We start from the raw sequence: 19,683 nt of genomic DNA on the forward strand, positions 1-19,683 counted from the left end.
TGTCTGGTGTCTTAGTGATAACAGTAGAGGGCTGCAGGCGTTACTTTGCTTGGCTCAGACCTCCCATTGGGTGTTGGTGTAAGATCTCATTTGTGCTGCAGCTATTTTCTAATACGAACACACAGTAGCACACCACTGCTGGAAAGCTATGCGAGCGCACAGACAACAGAACACACACAAGTCTGATCAGAGAGCTTAAACGTTCTGCTCTGCAATTTGGTGCTGAAAAAAACATGAGTAATTCATTCATTTATTTACCCCTTGCTATTTTGAGTCACACGTGTGTGTGTGTGTGTGTGTGTACACATGCATTTATATCTTTGCAAAACCTATAAAAACATTATCTTTGAGGGGATATTTTGACTTTATGGGGACATTTTCACTGGGTTAAGACCAGCCAGGGTTTAGGGATAGGGTTAGAATTTGGTTATTTAGGTTAGGGTAAGGGTTAAGTTTAGGTACATGTTTGTGTGTACTGTAAATGGTCTGTATTTGTATGATGATGACCACTCCACCCATTCACCCTATCACACATCTTTTATACCCATTCACACACTGCCTCCAGGAGCAACGTGGGGTTAAGTGTCTTGCCCAAGGCCACATGTAGGCATGTAGATTAGTAGAGTCAGGAATCAAACCCATAACCTGCCCTGAAGCACAGACCCTGTTTGTTCATACAGAATACCTAACGCACCATGAGCTCCTTCCTTCACAGAAGGGACCAGAAGGGATATATGTTTCCTTTTACCTTATTCGCAGCTCTCTATACTTTGTCTGCCTCCACTAAGCATTTCTCTGACCATTTTGTCTGCTCTCCTCTCCTCTCAAAAAAGTCTAGCCTGTTTAATGTTCCAACAAATTATCTCACTTCTTCTCTAAGCTATACATTTTCTCTTCTCCATTACAAATTGTTTCCCCCAATCCACTAACACGTTCTCATATATCGTCCCATTATTTTTCCTTTTATTCTCACTATGCACGCTCACAGGCAGCAGTGACTCCCTCTTTACTCACGCACATGTGCGTACAGCGATAAACAAATATATCCTCAGTAGCTGAGAGGCAGTTCCACATAAGCCGACTACCACTGAAGGGCAGCAACAACATGGCTTGTACAGTCTCATAACATCTGGCATTTGCACAGGGTGATTACAGACAGGTCTTTTTTTTCTCCCCGTCTCTTACTCTCTTATACTCTGACTCATCCTCCCATCATCTAGCTACTGCCTCATATTCCAGTATAGGCTGGGTTAATGGTTTAGACAGGAGAACTCCCACACACTGCAACAGGGAGAGACAGGGAGGTTAAGTCTGTGGGGTTAAATGGGTAATGCCAGCATCACCTTTCACCTATGGTCGAAAGAAAAACTGTTAAGATCTGTCTGAAGCCTTGTTTTGTTTTTGTGCTTCCTCTTTCGTTGTTGTGTGCTTGCCTGCACTGCCTGCCTGTCCAGAGAAATCTGCGTCGCCTGTTGGTGTACAACAAATGCGACCCGAGAGCAGCTCCCTTGCTCCCTCTGTCTCCTCCTTGACTTCTCCTTCCTCACCTCCCTCCCCCCAATGTCCATGTCAGCAAAGATCTCAGCTTTCAGCCACAAACTACAGCTACAGACACTTAACCCTCACAATGCCCTTTAAAGGTATGAAAACCTGCAAAAATGTCTTCATAATGTCAAAATGTGTAACATCACGCTAACAATTATTTGCATAATCATATGTTGATTATTTTCTCAAGCATAAAATGTTAGAAAATGCTGATCATTGTTTACCAAACCTTCAAATGAGGAAGTTCTCAAATATCTTGTTTTGTTTTTGAGTTTTAATGATTTTGTTATATGGAGCAAATAAACCAGAAAATATTCACATTTAAGAAGCAGAGATATCAGGGAGCTTGTTTCAATTAGTAGAAAAAAAAACTTAAACCGATTAATCAATAATGAAAATATTTCACAATTAATTTAGTAATCGATTAATACTTGATGAGATTTAATCGATTATTTGTTGCAGCCCTAGTGTGTTTGAATTCAAATTTGCAACACATTTCTAATAAAGACATTTACGCATACACAAATTATTTATAATCAACACATTTAGTAGAAAAGTGACAGACACCAGAAGGTTCTGCAGATTATTTTAGGACAAATCCATCTGGAAGAATTCAGTGTTTCCACACAAATAAATCATTGGCTGACCAAAATGTCAGGCAGCCTCAAAACAAACACATTTCCCCCACGCTGGCTGGCATATTAATATGTCACTGTAGCAGAAACGCTTGAATAGTGTCCACACAGAGCACCTGTCTGCATCACTGACAACCTTAGATCCTGTCAAAAACATCATTAATCACCATTTGCAGGTCATTCTACAGGTTACTCTTTTTAAAATGTAGCATCAAAATACTCACCCAGCCTCATCATATTTCTAAAATAGCCCCCCCCTTATTCTGTGGACTTTTTTTCCCCTCTTGCTAATTGGTTTTGTACTGGACTTTGTAATGTTTACTATGGCATCTGAAATTATTTTTGAGCTGCTCACAAGGATCTGTGCTTTGGTTTCCTGCAGAGAAGGGACAATGAAAGTCAACTGGCATCTGGACTGATACTGTGTGTCTATGTGTGCTTGTATTTTAGGACATTTTCTTGCATTAACACTGACGTCAGGACCAATCCAGTCCTCATGAAGACAAAAACTTGGTCTTAATGAGGCCGACTGGTTAGGTTTAGGGCTACAAGAGTTATGCATTATGATTAAGGTTAGTGATCATGCGTTGTATAGGCTCTTCAAATGAATGGAGGTGTTCTAAAAATAACAGGTGTGCTATCCTCGGTATGTTTGTGTGTGTGTTGTGTTGACTGGATTGTCTGGTAACTGCCTGCGGCAACACTGAAATAAAACAAAGCAGATACTATCTCACACACTTCACACTCACACTTATGAATATCCAAGATATATCAGAGTGAGTTGTATCTTAACCTCTGTCTTTCTCTCACCTTACTCCCCCAACCCGCCTTCCATTCATCACACTCCCAAAACACACACAACGCACGCACACCAACCACTGATATTGATTGAATAATAGGTGCAGAGCAGAGGAGCTCTCACTGCTCTACAATAACATCCTGTCTGGTCTACTCTTTTGACATGGCCTGCCTCTGCTCTTATTGTCACTCATCTACTGCAAGTTATAAAGTGCTGTAGCTTTACAGATGTTGCCATCCTCTTCCTGATCAATAAATAGAAAATGTATTGAAATGCAAAAAAAATGCCCATGATTTTAGTGCCGTCGTAGCTCCAGCCTCTCAAATGTGAATGTTAAGTGGTTATCAATTGGACAGCAACGTGAGCATCTTTGCATTTTGAGCTGTACTTTGAATAAAATAAGCCATGGTGTCAACTTGCTGTATTGCATCACTACTTTCTTACATGTATAGACTAAAGTAAGGGATAAATATATGAAATTGCATCTGAAAATTGTCTTTATTTGCAACTACTTATGAATGACAAAAGATAACTGCAGGTGAGGATGAGAAGACAAGATGGTAGCTTCTGGTTGCCAATGGTAACAAAAGGATGTGTCATAGTGAGGTGTGTAGAGAATGTGTGGGTGTGGGAGCAGTGGGTTACTTGTCTTATATCAGTTTTTTTCATCTGAGGTGTGAGCTATATCATCTCATCACCAGCAGCAATTAGTGTATCGTTGCCCTCATGTGAAGTTTTTTCTTTTTTCAGCAGTGTGCTGGAAGCAGCATATGACCTTTATGTGAACTAAATAGCTGAAAAGACAGCTGTTTTAAAACCAGTTACCCCCTGAAGTGAAATGAGGTTGAGCTGTTCATAAAAATTATAATAAATCAGTTTTGGTAACCTGTTTTGCTCAGTCACACCAGATAATCGCAGCCTCACGTGCTGCAGTGTGGTGGCAAAATGGGGGGGAAGCAGTGTTATTTCTGGCAGATCAATAACAAACACGCCTCAGTAATATTTCTAAACTGTAAAGCTGAATGATTTAAGCAGCCAGACATAAACCATGTGCGTCTCATCAGCCATTTTTCACACCCCGTGCAGTGCAGAGACATCTCAGTGAACCTCGAAGCCACCAACGCCTTTTTGACCAAAGACATAAAAGAGCAGAGGCTTTAAAATAAGGGTTTGGTTTTTTTATGCGCAGTAGCTTTCATTATCGCTCGAGGAGGAACGTTAAACTCGCAACGCAAAATCCCCAAAGGCACATTAGATGTTGCACATGAGACAAATAATATAAGACTATTGTTGCGCACACACACACTGCACACACGCAGGGATCGCCGGCTCCGATTAATCACGTTGACGCGGATGAATGAAAAAAGGTTGAGAAAACACCGCCATGCATGTGTGGATGCGCGGCGTGGACTACCGCCGTGGAGTGGATTCACGCACCTTTTATCCAGACAGCAGATCCACTCCGCTGACGGGGACGAAGTCGGGGACGCCCGCACCGCGACCATCTTCTTCCCGGTGTTTTGTGTGTGTGTGTGGGTTTGTGTGAGTGATGCTACAGGAGGAGGCTTCCCGGTTGTCAGTGGTCGTTAATGAATCCGAATGACTGCGTCCCTTCCCCTCCCCTCTGCTTCGTGCTCCCTCACACAACTAACAGCGTGATGATGATGCTGATGCTGCTGCTGCCTTCATGCAGATAGCCTGTGTCACTCGATCTGCCTGCGTGGGCTGTTTTGAGGGCAAGTGGAGGGCTCACAAAAAGCACTGCAGCTGATACTTGATTAGGATAAAACATACCAGTTGCCATGTATATAATTGTTACTATTTGACACATAATTGTGTAAAGTATCATGTTTTTAACAATTACCCAACTATAGTAATCAGTTACAAAGTTAACGGCCAACTTTGTTGATGATTTCCAAACTAATCCCAATGGACAAGCTCCTATTTAAAGCTCCAGTGTGTAACTTTAGGATGGTTCATTGGCAGAAGTTGAACATGTGTGAATAGATGTATAACGAAAATAGTTTGGTTCTTGTGGCCTTAGCATAAGGCTTTTAAATGTACATAAGGAGAGGGCTTTGCTTTACGCAGCTGCCATCTTGTGCCGCCATGTTTCACTCACTCGGCTTCTACCACTTTAGCCTCCACATGATTGGCACTGGTGCCAGTCCCAGCTAACATAGGGCAAAAGGCGGGGCACACCCTGGACTGGTCACCAGTCCATCACAGGGCCACACATATGGCGCTTTTCCACTACATGGTTAATTTGCATTAATCTCCAACGTTTAACAGTCTGGTGTATTTATAGCGTTTATAGGAAGTACTGAACACATCTTTTTAATTAACTGATTGTAATGATTCAGTACATCGAGAACAACTGCTCTACAAGTCACTAATTTGTGTGTCGCAAATAAAACACAGTCACGGCAGTTGCATGCAGCCGAGCTGCAATGACCACATTGAGGAGGTACTCAATGTGTATGGAAAATGGACCAAACCATGTAGAGTGGAGCCTCTTATTTGGTTGATAGAAAGTTTCATACGTAGAAATAATATTGTAAAACAGCGAAACTGCATCTTTTACTCAACTGTGACCAGATCAACCATCTTGGACGTTATAATTGCATTCTCTTAAAAATTAAATGGACCATTGCATTAAGTATTTATTTGATCTACAAAAAACTAACTGTGTGCATCAGTTTACACAGAAATGATTTCTACATTTGTAGAATCAGAAAATGATTAAGCCCTCGAGGACAGTGGTCATAAATGTTTTGTTTACCCATATAATTCTCACTTGATATATTTATTTTGAGGATGATAGGATTCATAACCAAAATACTGAAATGATTAAAGGGATTTGGAGAAATATCAGTGTGAGATTCAGCTACTGTGACCTTGGGATGAAAGGATGTGAAATGTGTGTAAACAATAACAAAGCAGCAGAGATGTAGCCTGTAACCAGGACATCTGCAACCATCGCAGCAGGCGGAAGAAGGAGGGGAGGGAGTAGATGATGAGAGGCAGGGAACAGCAGTCAAAGCAGGAAATTGGGGATATAGTCTGCGATCAAAGAACGTTCCAGAAACCCCAAACAGGACAGACAGAAAGGGGAGAGCAAGGGTTTTCCTGTGACATGAAGAATGAGGCACAAAAGTGACATTTACTGTATAAAAAAAAAGGTATTAGTTCTACTGCATCAGGTAAATTACAACGTGTGAATGCACCTGTTGAGATAATGTGCATGTGGATGTTTATGCTTCCTTTCCTGCATCTGTGAGAATAGGCACAGATACTGGCAGGTGACTGCGCAGGTCTTGGATGTATATGGTTAAGATGAAGTGTATGTGTTTCAGTGTGACATCTTTATAGTATAAAAATAACATAAGAGCATTGAATTAAGTGGACAGCAAATATACGTCATTCAACATACATTTTAAAACACTGACATTGCAAATACATGCATACATGAGGATCTACCAGGGTTTATCAACAGTTAAGCTTTAAAAACTGCAGTTACTTATTCACTAACTTATGGCATAATTGTGCTTATTTTACTTATGACTTGTGTTCATCCCATTCAGATGTGTTAACATGTGCTTCAGCATTTAGAAGATTGTTTCACAATTCCCCATTGAAGCTGGAAACACTGCATATGGCTGAATGAACAAGATAACCATAAGGGTCATGACTTTCTACATGACAGCGGACTAATAGAATACACACACCCACACATACAGCTGATCATCCTTTCCTCTTAAACTGACATCATAAATGTAGTAATGTGTTAAAATAACGCAGATATTGTAGTACAAATTTGCCTTTATGGAAGCTATAAAAATAGGTTATTTTTTATATAAATATAAAAGAAAGCCTGAAAAAAATTAAATATTCATGTTAAATATTAGAAGCACTTTAACCAAGTTTAAAGACACATGCCATGTTCCTCTAGGGTAGCATTAGTATTTGGGCATTAGTTTCAAGTCAAGTGGTCACATGACATTGAAGCAGTTTAAATATTTTCATATGAATGTTCATATACATGTAAGGAATACTAACATACACTAAATCCCTATTTTGGCCCCAATAATACATTCTTTACTGAGATCCTTTAAAATTCTTGCCTGAAAGAATAACGAATGAGTGAGGTAATTCAGAGTTCAAAGATGGAGGACAATAAAGGAAAGTTGTCAGTGCTCTCCAGTGGACAAACTATGTAATGACAACTTTAATTTCAAATATCTGTTGGTTATTCTTGTTACTTTAATAAATGACAAATGCCCAACAGATATACAGTATCTATGATACATTTTTCTTACAAGTCTGTAAAAGATTTGTTAGCTATTACTAAGACGTGTGGCTGTGTGTGTGTGTGTGTGTGTGTGTGTGTGTGTGTGTGTGTGTGACATGTAAGGGACAGGTAAGGGATGCATTATGTATATGAGTGTGTCGGTGTGTGTGTGTGTGTGTGTGTGTGTGTGTGTCAAGGTGACCTGCTACTCGTGAGAGAAATTTGACTTGTACATTATGAAGCACACCCTCCATGTCTTGTCTTATTCACCTAAAAATACAGAAATCATGTGGTATTAGCACTTATCATAGCTGTAATTTACTGTTTGACTTTATTCATATGAGAGCCACCCCCTGGGTATTTCACATCTCCACTCCTCCAAACAATTCATGGTGAATGTCTCTCCCTTTGTCTCAATTGACTCCCCTCTCTCTCAACATCTTGCAGTCTTCAACGACTGTAAATTCACTAAGCCACCCACCCTTTCATCACTCTCTCCTCATTTAACATCCCTACTTAAATTCACTTTCCTTCCCTCCTTCCCTCCCTCCCCTTCCCTTCCTTTCTTTCTTTCTTTCTTCTCCTGGTTAGCCTCAGTCAGAAGAGGGCTTATGTGATTGGCTAGTATTTATATAAACTAGGTCCAAGTGCCACCTGGGACAGTGATCTCCAGTCGGATCCAGGTCACAGCAAGCAGAACCGTTTTCTGGCTCTGTATGGATCAGTCCAGTCCAGTCAAGTCCAGTCCATCTGTCACAGGAGCTAGCTTCCCAGACAGGGATTGGGTACTGCACCGACTCACCCACTGGCTTCACACACATAGGTAGGTAGGCACACGCACATACTTCAGCAGGTGCTGCATCACTGCTCATATTTACCTCGCGCATACAGTACATTCACGTTTAGATAGTGGGGGGGTCTGGCATCATGCACACAGGTGAATATTTTCACGGCTTACCTCTGACACCAGGAGAACCTTTGAGGCAGTGATCACCAGTTTTCACAGCAGATGGCAGCGCCGGCACTGAAGCTGAAAGACAGGTAAAGGTAAGTAAGGTAATCTGTATGTCTCATATCTGACAGTAGTAAGAGATACAACCAGATTACAAAATGAAAATTGATTTTTTTTTTAATATTGTGGCTGTCATTGTGTGTGTGCATGCATATACTATACAGTGCTTAAGACATGTATTAGACCACCACCCAAAGCCACAGCTGCCCTAAATTAACAGCATTGGTAACTATCAAAATATGTTTCTATGTTTCTGTAATGGTTCATACACCCTGTATATAGAAGCTCTTTAAACAAAATTATATTTTTAATGCTAAAATATAACTATTATTGTTATCCATGACTTTTCAAATTTTTTTATTTCACAAAAAAAACTGAAAAAATATTAAAGCACTTCTTGATTAAGATGTCAAAGTGCAGTTATTTATTTGCATTCTTGAACAGAAAATGTTGTTTTAGTGGTTCGATGTTATGGCTTCTCAGAGAAGCTCAGTGAGCCGACTCAAATTTGGGTAAAAAAAGATGAATTCAGTCTGTTATTTGCCATTGCCAACATTTTGAAAGTTAGTGAAAGATTTCAAAAATATTTCTGTCTTCTTGTTTTTATGACAGGTGGTCTCATAAATCTATTAAGCACTGTGTATGAAGAATTTCCTTTCATTCATGACTTGTTTATTTCTGCATGGACATGTATCCACGTCTCCATCTGCAATTCTCATAAGTTACCACTGAAAAACAATTGGACTGATGCATCTTTCATTAAACATTTCACAGTTTACTTTGCTCAAGCTACAATCGCTAGACTTTATTCAACATATGTTCAACATGTGTATATTTGTATGCTGTACATACTGCACATAAATATACAGTCAGTGGCAGAAGGTGTGGTCTTCCACTGCTGTAGCTCTGCCTCAAGGTTTGATGCGTTATGTGTTCTGATACTGTGGTTGAAACGAGTGTTTATTTCAGTTATTTGAGTGCCTTTCTGTGATTTCGAGACCAGTCTGGCCACTGCCCTCTGACCTCTGGCAACAACAACTGCTTCTTCCTGGATATTTCCATGGTTTTAGAACATTCTGTGTAAACCTCAGTTTCTCAGTGCACATACATACAGTACACACATAGATATATTTGAGTATACTGTTAGGAGTACACTGATAGGAGTACAATAATGCAGTATTTGATGTAATAGATGACGTCACTGGTGACATTTGCTTCCACTGAATTGAAGCTAATGATATTGCTGTGATAAAAATTGGGCTAAGGTGACCAGTAACACAATACTAAGTGTAACAACTTGTCATATGTACAAAACTTGCTGGTTACTCACTCACTCACTCACCGTCAGTGTTTCAGTTGGTGGAGTAGTTTACACAGGATTACACGAGGTTAATCCATTTACAGTATTTAGTGACATGAGTCGCCATCTGTCTGTGTTTATCACAGCGAGGGAGCCGTCACCGGCGGACTGCGAACAGACAGAGAGAATTCGCACTTGGAAAACGGTGTGGGGAAAATGTGAACTTGAAGTATTAGCTTATATTGGTTAATTGTTCCTGATTCAAATGGCCGTTCTCTCCTGACAACCTCGACCTTTAAACTGCGCGCGCACTCTAGAACCCAGGCTGGTGAGATATGTCGCGTTCAAATGCCGTTGTAAACCCCAGTACTGAGATTTACGCACATACTTGTCCTGTAGTTTTAGCCACACTTTGCTACAACAGCCTTAGTTGGCAAATATATTGCCGTTTTGTAATTCAGCGACTAGAGCCCCAGAGTAACATTATGGCGTATCGTTCGTGAATTAAGGAAGACAAAACGGAGCATCCCACAAACTGAGCTTCACTTATCAGTTTAACACATTGAACGAACGCTGCATATAACATATTTGTGTTTTTTGACAGTCACTTCGACTAAAAACAAGACATGTCACAGTGACAATGAATAGAAAATGAATAGAAAATGTGCAGATATACATTACCACGCTGCCATACACTGTCACGTAGTTTTCCGACAGCATCTAAAAGCAGCATTCAGGATACATCATTGCTGCTGCAAACAAGTTAATCATAAATACCTGCGTCGAAATACCTGCTGCGTTTCGTATTTTGGCAGACATAATCCCCCACTTGCTCTGTAAGTATGACTATTTGCTTATGTGTGGTTTGAAGTTAAGAGAGAGTAGCTTATTCGATTGTCTTGGCTGCATTTATATCACATCATTGTTAAGTTAACTCAAATTAAAGTGTAACGATGGCCAAAGTGTAACAACAAACCTTTCTCGCACTGTATTTCCAGGAGATGCTTTGAAATACCAGACGTTTACCTGAAGAATATGAAGTTTACTGACGAAGAGCTTGCCTTTGTCACATGCCGTCATCTCACAAATGCAGTAACCTCTTAAAATCACCTGCCCTATTAACCAGCTCATTGTTGCCTTATTGCCATCATCCACTGTCTCAGCAAAACCCTCAGACATCATCTACCTGCTCAACACTTGCCTAGGTGCTTTAATTACCTGTGAACAGCTTCCTCTTCAACTCTCCAGTGTATTTTCTTCCTCCAGAGAACCTCCATTCTCCAATGATGCGGACCGACAGCAAAGGCCGAAGTGCCTCCCCTCACAGGATAACCTACAAGTCTGACTTTCATGCCATTAAATGCTCATTTGACACTGGCACCAGTCTTCAACAAGGAACCAAAGCTGCAGCTGCTGTGGAACTAAGCAGGCTGCCAACCAGCCTGTCAGATCCCATAATGTGCCATACCAGCACAGGGAGCAGAGGGAGGGTTCACAGCACTAGAGGGACCAAGATCAGAGACAACATCTTCCTCCAAATGGACAGCAATCAGCTGAAACAAGATGGTGGGCCTCTACTGAGTTCTGGCTCCACATCCCTCCTCTCCCCACAAAATCCTAGCCCACAGCCGCAAACTTCACCTTTTGCTGGATCCAGACGTTCAGTCATGAGTTCCTCGTCTATTCTGAGCACGGTGGCCAGCATTTCTTCTCTTCCAGAATCCTCAGTGCAAGGGAAAACTTCTAGATCAGACGAGATAAAAGACATTGACAGAGCGGCTCTGGCTCAGAAGTTCACTGTAACCCGGAGGCTGTTTGAGACCAAGGTGATGGAGGTTGGAGGAGTTTCAAAACCTGTGACTGGCAGAGAAAGCAAGGGGACGGCAGATGGTAAAGTAGATGCAGATGATTGCAGAGGAGGAGGAGGGACATGGGCGGAAAAAGAGGAAGAGGCGAATGGGCGAAGGAAGCAGAATGGCTTCGATAAAGACCAATCCACAAACCTACCTGTCATAGATGTTTCCTCAGCTAAGGTTACTGCACCCACATCACTGACAAGTCACCTTAACTCTCATATGTTGCATGGTGACACATCCAGAAAACCTCCGTCTTATCTTGACAAACCTGGTGAACCCACAGGAACACAAGCAGAGGGAAAAGGGCCAGAAAGCACTAATCCTGATTTCTGCCTAACTCCTGAGCCAGTGAGAGCTGAACTTGTTCATGTAAACACAGACTCGTCAGAAAGTGATGGGACCGAAGAAGAAAAAGAGCGAAAGGAGATCAAACAATGGTTGCAGGATGAGCAGGAAGTTAATACGAACACATTTGCTGGAGGAAGTGTGGAGGCCCTCGTTGATGATGTCTTTGAAGAGGCTCACATAGAAAGAGCAAGGACCGTCGCTCCCACAGAAGAGCAACAGAGGCAGTTAACCTCAAGCACGTCATGTAAAAAAGAGATTGAAGATGACGGAGAAAGTGGAAGAAACAAGTATTGGCAAGTGGATGATCCGAGAGAGGGTGAAAGGGAGGAGCAGAACAGAGAGTACATTTCACCAGCTGAGAAGAAGTTGACTGAAAAGAGGGAAGAAAGGGAGAAAAGGATAGATGTAGGAGTGGAGATAGGGGATGGAAGTAAAGAGAATGGTGTGATGGATGAGAAGGATGTTGACAAGGACACTGAGGAGAAGAGGAATGGTAAGGGTGAAGAGCAAGGATGTAGACAAAGTCAAGAGAAGGAGCAATGTGAAAATGGATCTGAGCACAAGGAGGTCAAGCATGTGCTGTGGAAAGGTTGTAGTGATGGAAAAGGTGACACCGCCGCGGGCAGTGGGGAGGACAAGACGGGATCTGCAGTAATCTGCAGGATTGAGAACAAGGATTTTGTGTGTAATAAAGAATCTCTGCGTCAGCCAGAACATCCAACACCACCAAAACCAGACTTTGGAAATGCACTGCAGGCAGGAAACCTGTGTTTATTGGAATATGAGGAAATTCCTGGTGTTCCTGCTCAGGATGGCGATGACACAGGGGCAGAAAAGAGGAAGGTCAGGTTCTCCACAGCACCAATCAAGGTAAAGAAAACAAAAACAAATACAGAGTCAGGTGTTCTGCATTGTTTTTGGACAGCTGCAGTGTCTCTTGTCCTCATTGTAGATGTGTGTGACTGTCAGTTTCAGCTCCTGAAACCAATATAAGACAAGTTTTAGCCCAAAGCCATGTTTCTGATCCAGTGAGGGAGGAGAAAAGGCAAGATCTCACTTGTTTCCTCCTGTCAGCACTCAGCTCACAGCTTTTGTGATATAAACGTACAAAAACATTCCTGAGGATGCATGTGGCAGCTGTCAAACAGCAGCAGCAGCAGCAGCAGCAGCAGCAGTCCGCGCAGTGTCAGCTACTGAAACTTCAGGGGAGTTGTGCTTGTGCGCCGAGATGTTTTGCGGTCAGAAAATCATGTTTGTACACTTCAAATTTGCCAACTCTCGGATTCGTTCGCACTCACGCTGATATATTTGCCAACCAACATAAACAGTGTGTTGTTGGGTCAATAGCTGCAGATGGTTCTCTGTAAACGTCTGCTCTTCACGTCTACCAACTAGAAGTGCGTTAACAGTATTTAAGATGATAATTTTCTCTTCTGGTTTAAATGTCTGTCAGGTGTTCAGCACTTATTCTAATGCAGAATACGACAGACAAAATGAGGACATTGACCCAGTGGCTGCCTCTGCTGAGTATGAGCTGGAAAAGAGAGTGGACAGGATGGACGTCTTTCCAGTGGAGATAAAAAAGGGTTTGTTTGTGTTCTCCCTGTTCATTTTTCTTTTCTGTCTTGATATTACTGAATTCACTTCTGTCACTACAGCCATTTTGCCTGTACATTGTTGCTACCATTCAAGGCAGAATTTTTAAACCTAAAACTTTAGCTGAGCTGTTTGTCAAATATTCTCTTCTTCTTCTTCTTTTCCCTCCAGGACACGAGGGTCTGGGTATCAGTATCATAGGAATGGGTGTAGGAGCCGACCAGGGACTGGAAAAACTGGGGATCTTTGTCAAGACAGTAACTGAAGGTGGCGCAACACAGAAGGATGGAAGGTGCATCTGGGCATCCGGCTCGTGTTTGGTGGGGGATTCAGCGTGGCTCCGATGACGTGACACTCTCTACTCTGTTTGTGTGGTTAGGATTCGAGTCAATGACCAGATAGTGGAGGTGGATGGGGTGAGTTTGGTTGGTGTCTCCCAGCTGTTTGCAGCCACAGTCCTTAAGAATACGTCGGGCCTTGTCAAGTAAGTTAACCATGATAGTGTGTGTGTGTGTGCATGTTTTCTTTATACACATAGCAGAGAGTCTGTTGTTATTGTTCTGTATTTCACTACTCTTTCCACTCTTTCTCCCTAAGAGAGAGTATGTTCTGTTTCTCATTGGTCGTTGAAATATGAAATTTGATGAGATTTAGGTAAATTGACGCAGCATTCATTTTGGACTGGCATTTTATTTTTATTTTTTACTTTTATAATGAAATGTCCAACCCACCAGGGATCATACCATACATATACATTACAGCCATCCTTTTTCCTAAGAATACTATGATGTTTAGTCTGTAAACCATGCAGCTTTCATCACCGGCCTCGAGATTAATTTGTGTGCAGTTAAAAAAAACATGTGTTTGTTGGCCAAACATTTTAATACCAGATACGTTAATACTAAAGTATCTTGATAATTCGGTTTTTACTTTTACTGGATTGATACTCCAAAAACTAAAACTCTGAATTCCTTTTAGCTGCCTTACGGAGCTGTGACGCCATCATTGATGTTATTAGAAACACCTGTGATTTAGTCATTAGGCAAATTAGTGTGGGGACAACACAGTGTGTGTGTGTAAATGTGGTGATTGCTCACAGCTGTTATTGATTTCTGTCTCAGGTTTCTGATTGGTCGTGAGAAAGAAGGGGTGGAGAGTGAGGTCGCGCGACTGATCAATGAGAGCCTGGAAATGGACAAGTTATCCAGAAAGGTGGGTTTTCTTGCAGAGGATTGGAACTTTGGAGTTGTCCAGAAGTCTAAGAGGTTTTCCCTGCCTTGTTCACTGTGTGTGTTTGTATATGAAGAGTGAAACAGCAGGCGAAGATGAGGACAATGACGGTGGCAGCATGTCCGAGAGGGACTCTGTCACTGTACAGGAGGAGGAGGAGGAGGAAGAGGACGAAGAGGACATGTCTGCTCTCTTGTGGCTGGACAGCCACCAACTCTGCCTCAAGTACCAGCAGGTGCTGACGCTAACCTTGTTGTGGAAAATTATTTCAACATTAATATAAGGATTGCATCAATGCAAAGTCCAGTTGTCACTACACTCCATTCATGCACATTTCGACATTATATTGGAAGATGAATAAATATTAGTAAACATTATTAAAAACTAGTAAAAGCATATCTTGTTTTAATCTAAATTTGCAGTAGCTCAAAATGACCCTGGTACATTTCCTTTCTTGCCCTATTTCCCTACAGCTTCTGTCGAAACTACAAAGCAAAACAGCCCAACTTCACCACGTGAGAGAAAAGGTAGGTCACTCTGCTGAGATTGAGATCTCTCTCTCACGCACACACCAGTAACTGTACTCACTTTAACACACATTTGCATCCCCATTTGGAACAGTCTGACCCATTTAACTGAGTATGAGTTGGCTCGGTGTGCCGTTATAAGGACAATTGTCCAAGTCAGCCCTTCTTTACTGCCTTTGCCTTGAAGTTATCACCATGGCGACATAACTGGGTTGGCTGAATAAGTGTCCAAGAGCTGCCTTTCATGTATTAACTTAGATCAGTGAATACTATTAATAAACTGAACTGTGAACATCTACTTTTTCCTATTACCGTAACAATATTTTTGTATAAAAGTCAGTTTTTTTTTTGTACTACTCTATATAACAGTTGAGGACATGTGTAATGTCTCACTGTGTTTCCCAGTTAAAGGTGTGGGAGGAGCAGCAGGTGAGCTGGGAGAGTCAGAAGGCTGAGCTGGAGCAGAGAGCTGAGGATGGAGAGGAGAAAGCTGAAAAACTAGAAAAGTATATTTTGTCTCATGCACATCGAAGTAGGGCAGAACGATTTTGAACAAATGTCTAATTGTGATTATCTTTGACTGAAATGTGACATGTGAAATGTGTGCGATATCAGAGGGAATGGTTGTGAAAATTGCAATAGGCCATATTGCGGTTTCGATAATTGTTCAGCCCTATAAGTGAATGTTGCCATTGTAGATGTGATTTGATTTTAAAAGTACATAAACAGCCGTGAAAAGACAGTGAGAGCTAAAATAAGATGAGCATGTTGAAAACAATTATGAAAAATATATATATTACTGAACCTTGCCTTTTGATGCCTATTTCTCAGGTATTGGCAAGAAGCCCAGACGCTGTGCAGGGTTGTGAGCCAGCGACTGGCTGATGCCCAGAGCCAATCAGAAAGCCTGGAGATCAAATACGGCAAAGCTAAGAGGCTGGTGAGAGAATACCAGAGCAGGTATTTATTCTTTGTTTTTTTATTTCTCTGACGATGTAGACACTCGTCAATTTCCCACTTTTCCATCTAGGTTTCTTACTTTTAAAAAAAACTCTTTTCAGGGAGGAGGAGAGGGAGAGAAGAGAAGCAGATTTGAGGCGAGAAATGGAGGAGAGAGATAAGCAGCACAAAGATGCGTTGGAAAGGCTGCAAATGAAGGTGAGAGTTGACCTCTCATCCCTGAATGGATTCACTCAGTCGTCCATCTCTCGCGCTCTTTAAAACACTGTTTTGGTTGCAGATGGCACAGCTAGAGAACAATGAGCCTTCAGCTGAAAGGAACAACCACTGTGTGGACTCTTCTCTCATGAGTATGAAGCCATGTTTACTGACACAAGTCCAGAGAGGAGAATCTTTTTAGTTTTTCTGTCAAACGTCTTGTTTCAAAATGTGCTTTTGCCAATAAAACTCGTTTCTCAGGTCCAGACTGGAATATTCCTGTCCCTGATACGATGCGCTTGGACTCCAGTGCTCACATAGCCAGAGCTCAGTTGGCCCAGAAATCTAAGCGCCACCCACCATCACGAGACAAACTGAGAGAGAGCTTTAAAAAACAGGTGCACTAGAGAGCATTCAATAATGGCACCGTATGAGCTGTTTTTAGAAACTTAAACAAGTCTCATTTTGCTTTTAGGAAGATGAAGTCCAGAAACCTCAGTCTGCACCCACAGAGGTACAAAGGAGCAGTAGAAGCGACAGGTCCAGTATCTCCTCGTTCTCCGCCCTCGGTCCTCTTCCTCCCACCAGCTCTGTCTTCACGCCCCCAATCTATGTCACTGATGTCACTCCTTCACCATGCAAATCTAAATCTTCCAGGAAGTCCAAAAAGAAATTTCCAGACTTTAGGTGTGATGTTTTCCTCTCTTCCCAGATTTGGGATTATCTCATAATAAAGTCTATACGAGTGGATAGATTTCCTTCTAGCAATGACAAAGTTCTTGCATATAGAGAACGGACAATGCTTTTGTTAGACACATGTTCTCTTTTTTTAATGAGCACTGTTTTTGTTTTCAGTGGCCTTCGCAAGTCCATCAGCAAAAGAAAGAGTGAGAAACACAGCAGACGGTCCACGAACAGGTGTGATCTCACTCATGCAGACAGGAAACAAAACAATAGTTTTCCATTGTGTACAGAAATAAGCAGATTATTCCCCTGAAACTGACGGTCCACATCTGTGGCTTTATTTCTGTTGAAAAAAGCAATACACAAAGGTTTTTATCTGCCGACGTATTAAAGTGACAGTGCAGTAGGTTTCTCCTACTATTAATTAAAACATCACCGCTGGTTTTCAGCACGGGGTCATGTGGAGACCTGTTGGATGAGCCCACGGGAGTGTCTCCATCAGACTCGGTCTCCTCCATGCCTTCATGCTTGCCCTTTCCCTGGTTTGGAGAACGAGGGAGAGAAAAAGACGAGGAGGAGAGAGGCAGGGAGAGGCTTCGCTCAGTGTCCAGCAGCAGTTTGCCGTACCTGACCACCACCGGCAGAAGAGCTCGGGTAAGAAAACCAGGAAATGCTTTTTCACCAAATGTGCACATGGCTCAGTGTGCTTGAAGTAACACCATTTCAGTAGATGTTTCTGCATGATATCCCTCTGCTCCTTTGACTTTCTCATGGATATTCTCCTTTTAGATATCTCACGCAGTAAATCCTCTTGATTTCTAGAGTATTGGCTCTCCAGTGGGCAGCTCCAGCATGGGCCATTCCTCTGATCACTCCCTTTCTGGGCACTCTCACACTTTCACTTTTTCCTCCACTGAGGTGAGACCATCCACTAGTTCCTTTTGGTTTCCTCATCTCCCCATGGAGCACTCTTTGTCCTGTAGTTCCCTTTCTCCCTGACCACTCACGTCTTTAATTACCGTTTCTTGTCTGCGACTCTCTCCTTGTCGTCTTACGGCACCGTCTCCTGTCAGACATTGGACGATGACCCAGTTCCCACCAATAACAACAACCAGTGGCAAAGTCGACCAGTGTTGCTGTGGGACAACCAGCAGGTCTGTCTGTGGTTGACGGCCATCAGCATGCACCAGTATATGTCTGAATTTGCTGCCAGAGGAGTGGACGGGAGACAGCTGCTCAACATGGACAATGAGAAGCTCAAGGTGAGCAGTTGTGATCACATTTGGTCAAAGGATTGTTTAGGCCGAAGCCAATTATTCATTCCTTGTCAACCTCCACATGGTAAAGGCAAACGACTGTTTACTCTCTCATTCACACCTGTGGTCAATTTAGAGAGTCCAGTTAAGCTGTTTTTGGACTGTGGGCACAGGTACACATGGGTGAGTCTGCCTTTGTGTCCTGTAGCCACCGTATTCCTATGGCCCATGATTCCTTGGGTGAGTTATGTCAAACACCAATTAGCACAAGATACAATCTGAGTTTGTTTATAAATGAATGAATGAAAATCTTCTTTCAACTGTCATGTCGTCCTTTACAACATCCATGGACCTTCATCCTGAACATCCTTTGTCCAATAGAACCACTATCCCTCCTCTGCATGTGACCAATCCATCTCAACCTTGTCTCTCTTACTTCTCCAAACCATTCAACCTTAGTTGTCCCTCGAATATGCTCATTTCGAATCAGCTCTGCCACGAAGGGTTAAATATAAAGCATTTAATTGTTTAGAGCTACTTCAATACTGCTATGCTGTGTATACATATCACAGAATGATGCAATCTAACAGTGTTTGTTTCCCAAATAATAATTAATATAAAGAATTTTCTCTGGCGTTACTGGCAGTGAAGCTGGGAATAATGTGAAACCTTTTTACACAACAACGTCACTCATGTTTTGTTAAAGAGCAGCTTTAGTTTCCCACATCACCAAGAATAAGGTGAATTGGGCTTATTGGTTGCCATTTGGAAATATGTAATAATTGCAATGACTACGTAAGTCTAGGTAATAATTGCATTTTCTTCACTAACACCAGGCGCTGGGCGTGTGCAGTCAAAGTGACCGGTCTGCGTTCAAGAAAAAGCTGAAGGAGATGAAGAAGAGGGAAGAGAAAGACCAGAGGAAAGGGGAGAAGTGGCTGAAAGAAGAGAAACGGAGAGAAAAGGACCAAGTTTTGGACAAGGAGAATGACCGAAAAGATAAAACGAGAATGGCGACGGAGAAGTCTGTGACGGACATTGGGCACGGTGTTAAAACCATAAGAACGGAGTCTCTCTTATAAAGACAGCTGGCTCTGCGTTCACCACCAGCAGGGGGGAGTGTTTGCATAAATCACTGGTTGTTCTTTGTCCTAAATGATATTATGTCCTCAATTACTGACACATGAACACTGGCATTCATTGATGGAAAGATCTGTGGATGACACCAGACTTAAACACCATCACCGCAGTAGTATTTTTATTGTCCATTGTAAAGTTTGTGTGAGAATTACTGTTTACTGTTTTACTGTTTGGTTTTATGAACTTCAAATTCTTAAGAGTTATTTAACAATGTGCTCATTTGAAGCACGCACTTGCTGTAAATGCTTTTTTATCTATCAATAAATAATGATTTAAATCATACTTTCTTTTTTTTTTTAAACTCAT

General features: G+C 41.9%; 2 protein-coding genes across 8 annotated transcripts in view; one reads left to right on the forward strand and one right to left on the reverse strand.

Moving 5' to 3' along the window:
- Window positions 1–8,292, reverse strand: part of LOC122771580 (rap guanine nucleotide exchange factor 4-like) — a 24,919-nt gene extending 16,627 nt beyond the window's left edge. For 2 of the 3 annotated variants that reach the window (XM_044029241.1, XM_044029235.1), the window contains exon 1: window positions 4,417–4,620. In XM_044029241.1, the coding sequence (XP_043885176.1) occupies window positions 4,417–4,484 (68 nt within the window). In that variant the 5' untranslated portion in view covers window positions 4,485–4,620. Of the gene's footprint in view, window positions 1–4,416; window positions 4,621–8,228 lie in introns of those variants that run through there. The other variant, XM_044029257.1, reaches the window with a different exon arrangement.
- Window positions 8,254–19,659, forward strand: LOC122771555 (neurabin-1-like). 5 transcript variants are annotated; one of them, XM_044029188.1, is made up of 19 exons: window positions 8,254–8,317; window positions 10,581–12,656; window positions 13,240–13,372; window positions 13,554–13,674; window positions 13,762–13,866; window positions 14,504–14,594; window positions 14,689–14,847; window positions 15,086–15,139; window positions 15,545–15,645; window positions 15,971–16,099; window positions 16,201–16,297; window positions 16,380–16,449; window positions 16,559–16,695; window positions 16,773–16,984; window positions 17,153–17,215; window positions 17,431–17,635; window positions 17,804–17,899; window positions 18,055–18,243; window positions 19,074–19,659. In XM_044029188.1, the coding sequence occupies exons 2-19, from the start codon at window positions 10,866–10,868 to the stop codon at window positions 19,317–19,319; spliced, it is 3,999 nt and encodes a 1,332-aa protein (XP_043885123.1). In that variant the 5' UTR covers window positions 8,254–8,317; window positions 10,581–10,865; the 3' UTR covers window positions 19,320–19,659. The 5 variants fall into 5 exon arrangements, with proteins under 5 accessions (XP_043885123.1, XP_043885148.1, XP_043885157.1 ...); XM_044029205.1 differs by having other exon boundaries at window positions 8,258–8,311; XM_044029195.1 differs by lacking the exon at window positions 8,254–8,317 and adding an exon at window positions 9,740–10,418.
- Window positions 19,660–19,683: the final 24 nt, after the last annotated feature.

This window comes from Solea senegalensis, linkage group LG1 (genome assembly GCF_019176455.1).
Source record: "Solea senegalensis isolate Sse05_10M linkage group LG1, IFAPA_SoseM_1, whole genome shotgun sequence".
Taxonomy (NCBI): Eukaryota; Metazoa; Chordata; class Actinopteri; order Pleuronectiformes; family Soleidae; genus Solea; species Solea senegalensis.

Bases quoted from the DNA above. Each gene is read 5' to 3' on its own strand.
- LOC122771555 (XM_044029188.1), top strand. From the start codon at position 10,866: ATGATGCGGACCGACAGCAAAGGCCGAAGTGCCTCCCCTCACAGGATA. The intron at 13,867-14,503 runs GTAAGTTAACCA...TTTCTGTCTCAG, and splicing joins AATACGTCGGGCCTTGTCAA to GTTTCTGATTGGTCGTGAGA. The intron at 15,646-15,970 runs GTATATTTTGTC...CCTATTTCTCAG, and splicing joins AAAGCTGAAAAACTAGAAAA to GTATTGGCAAGAAGCCCAGA.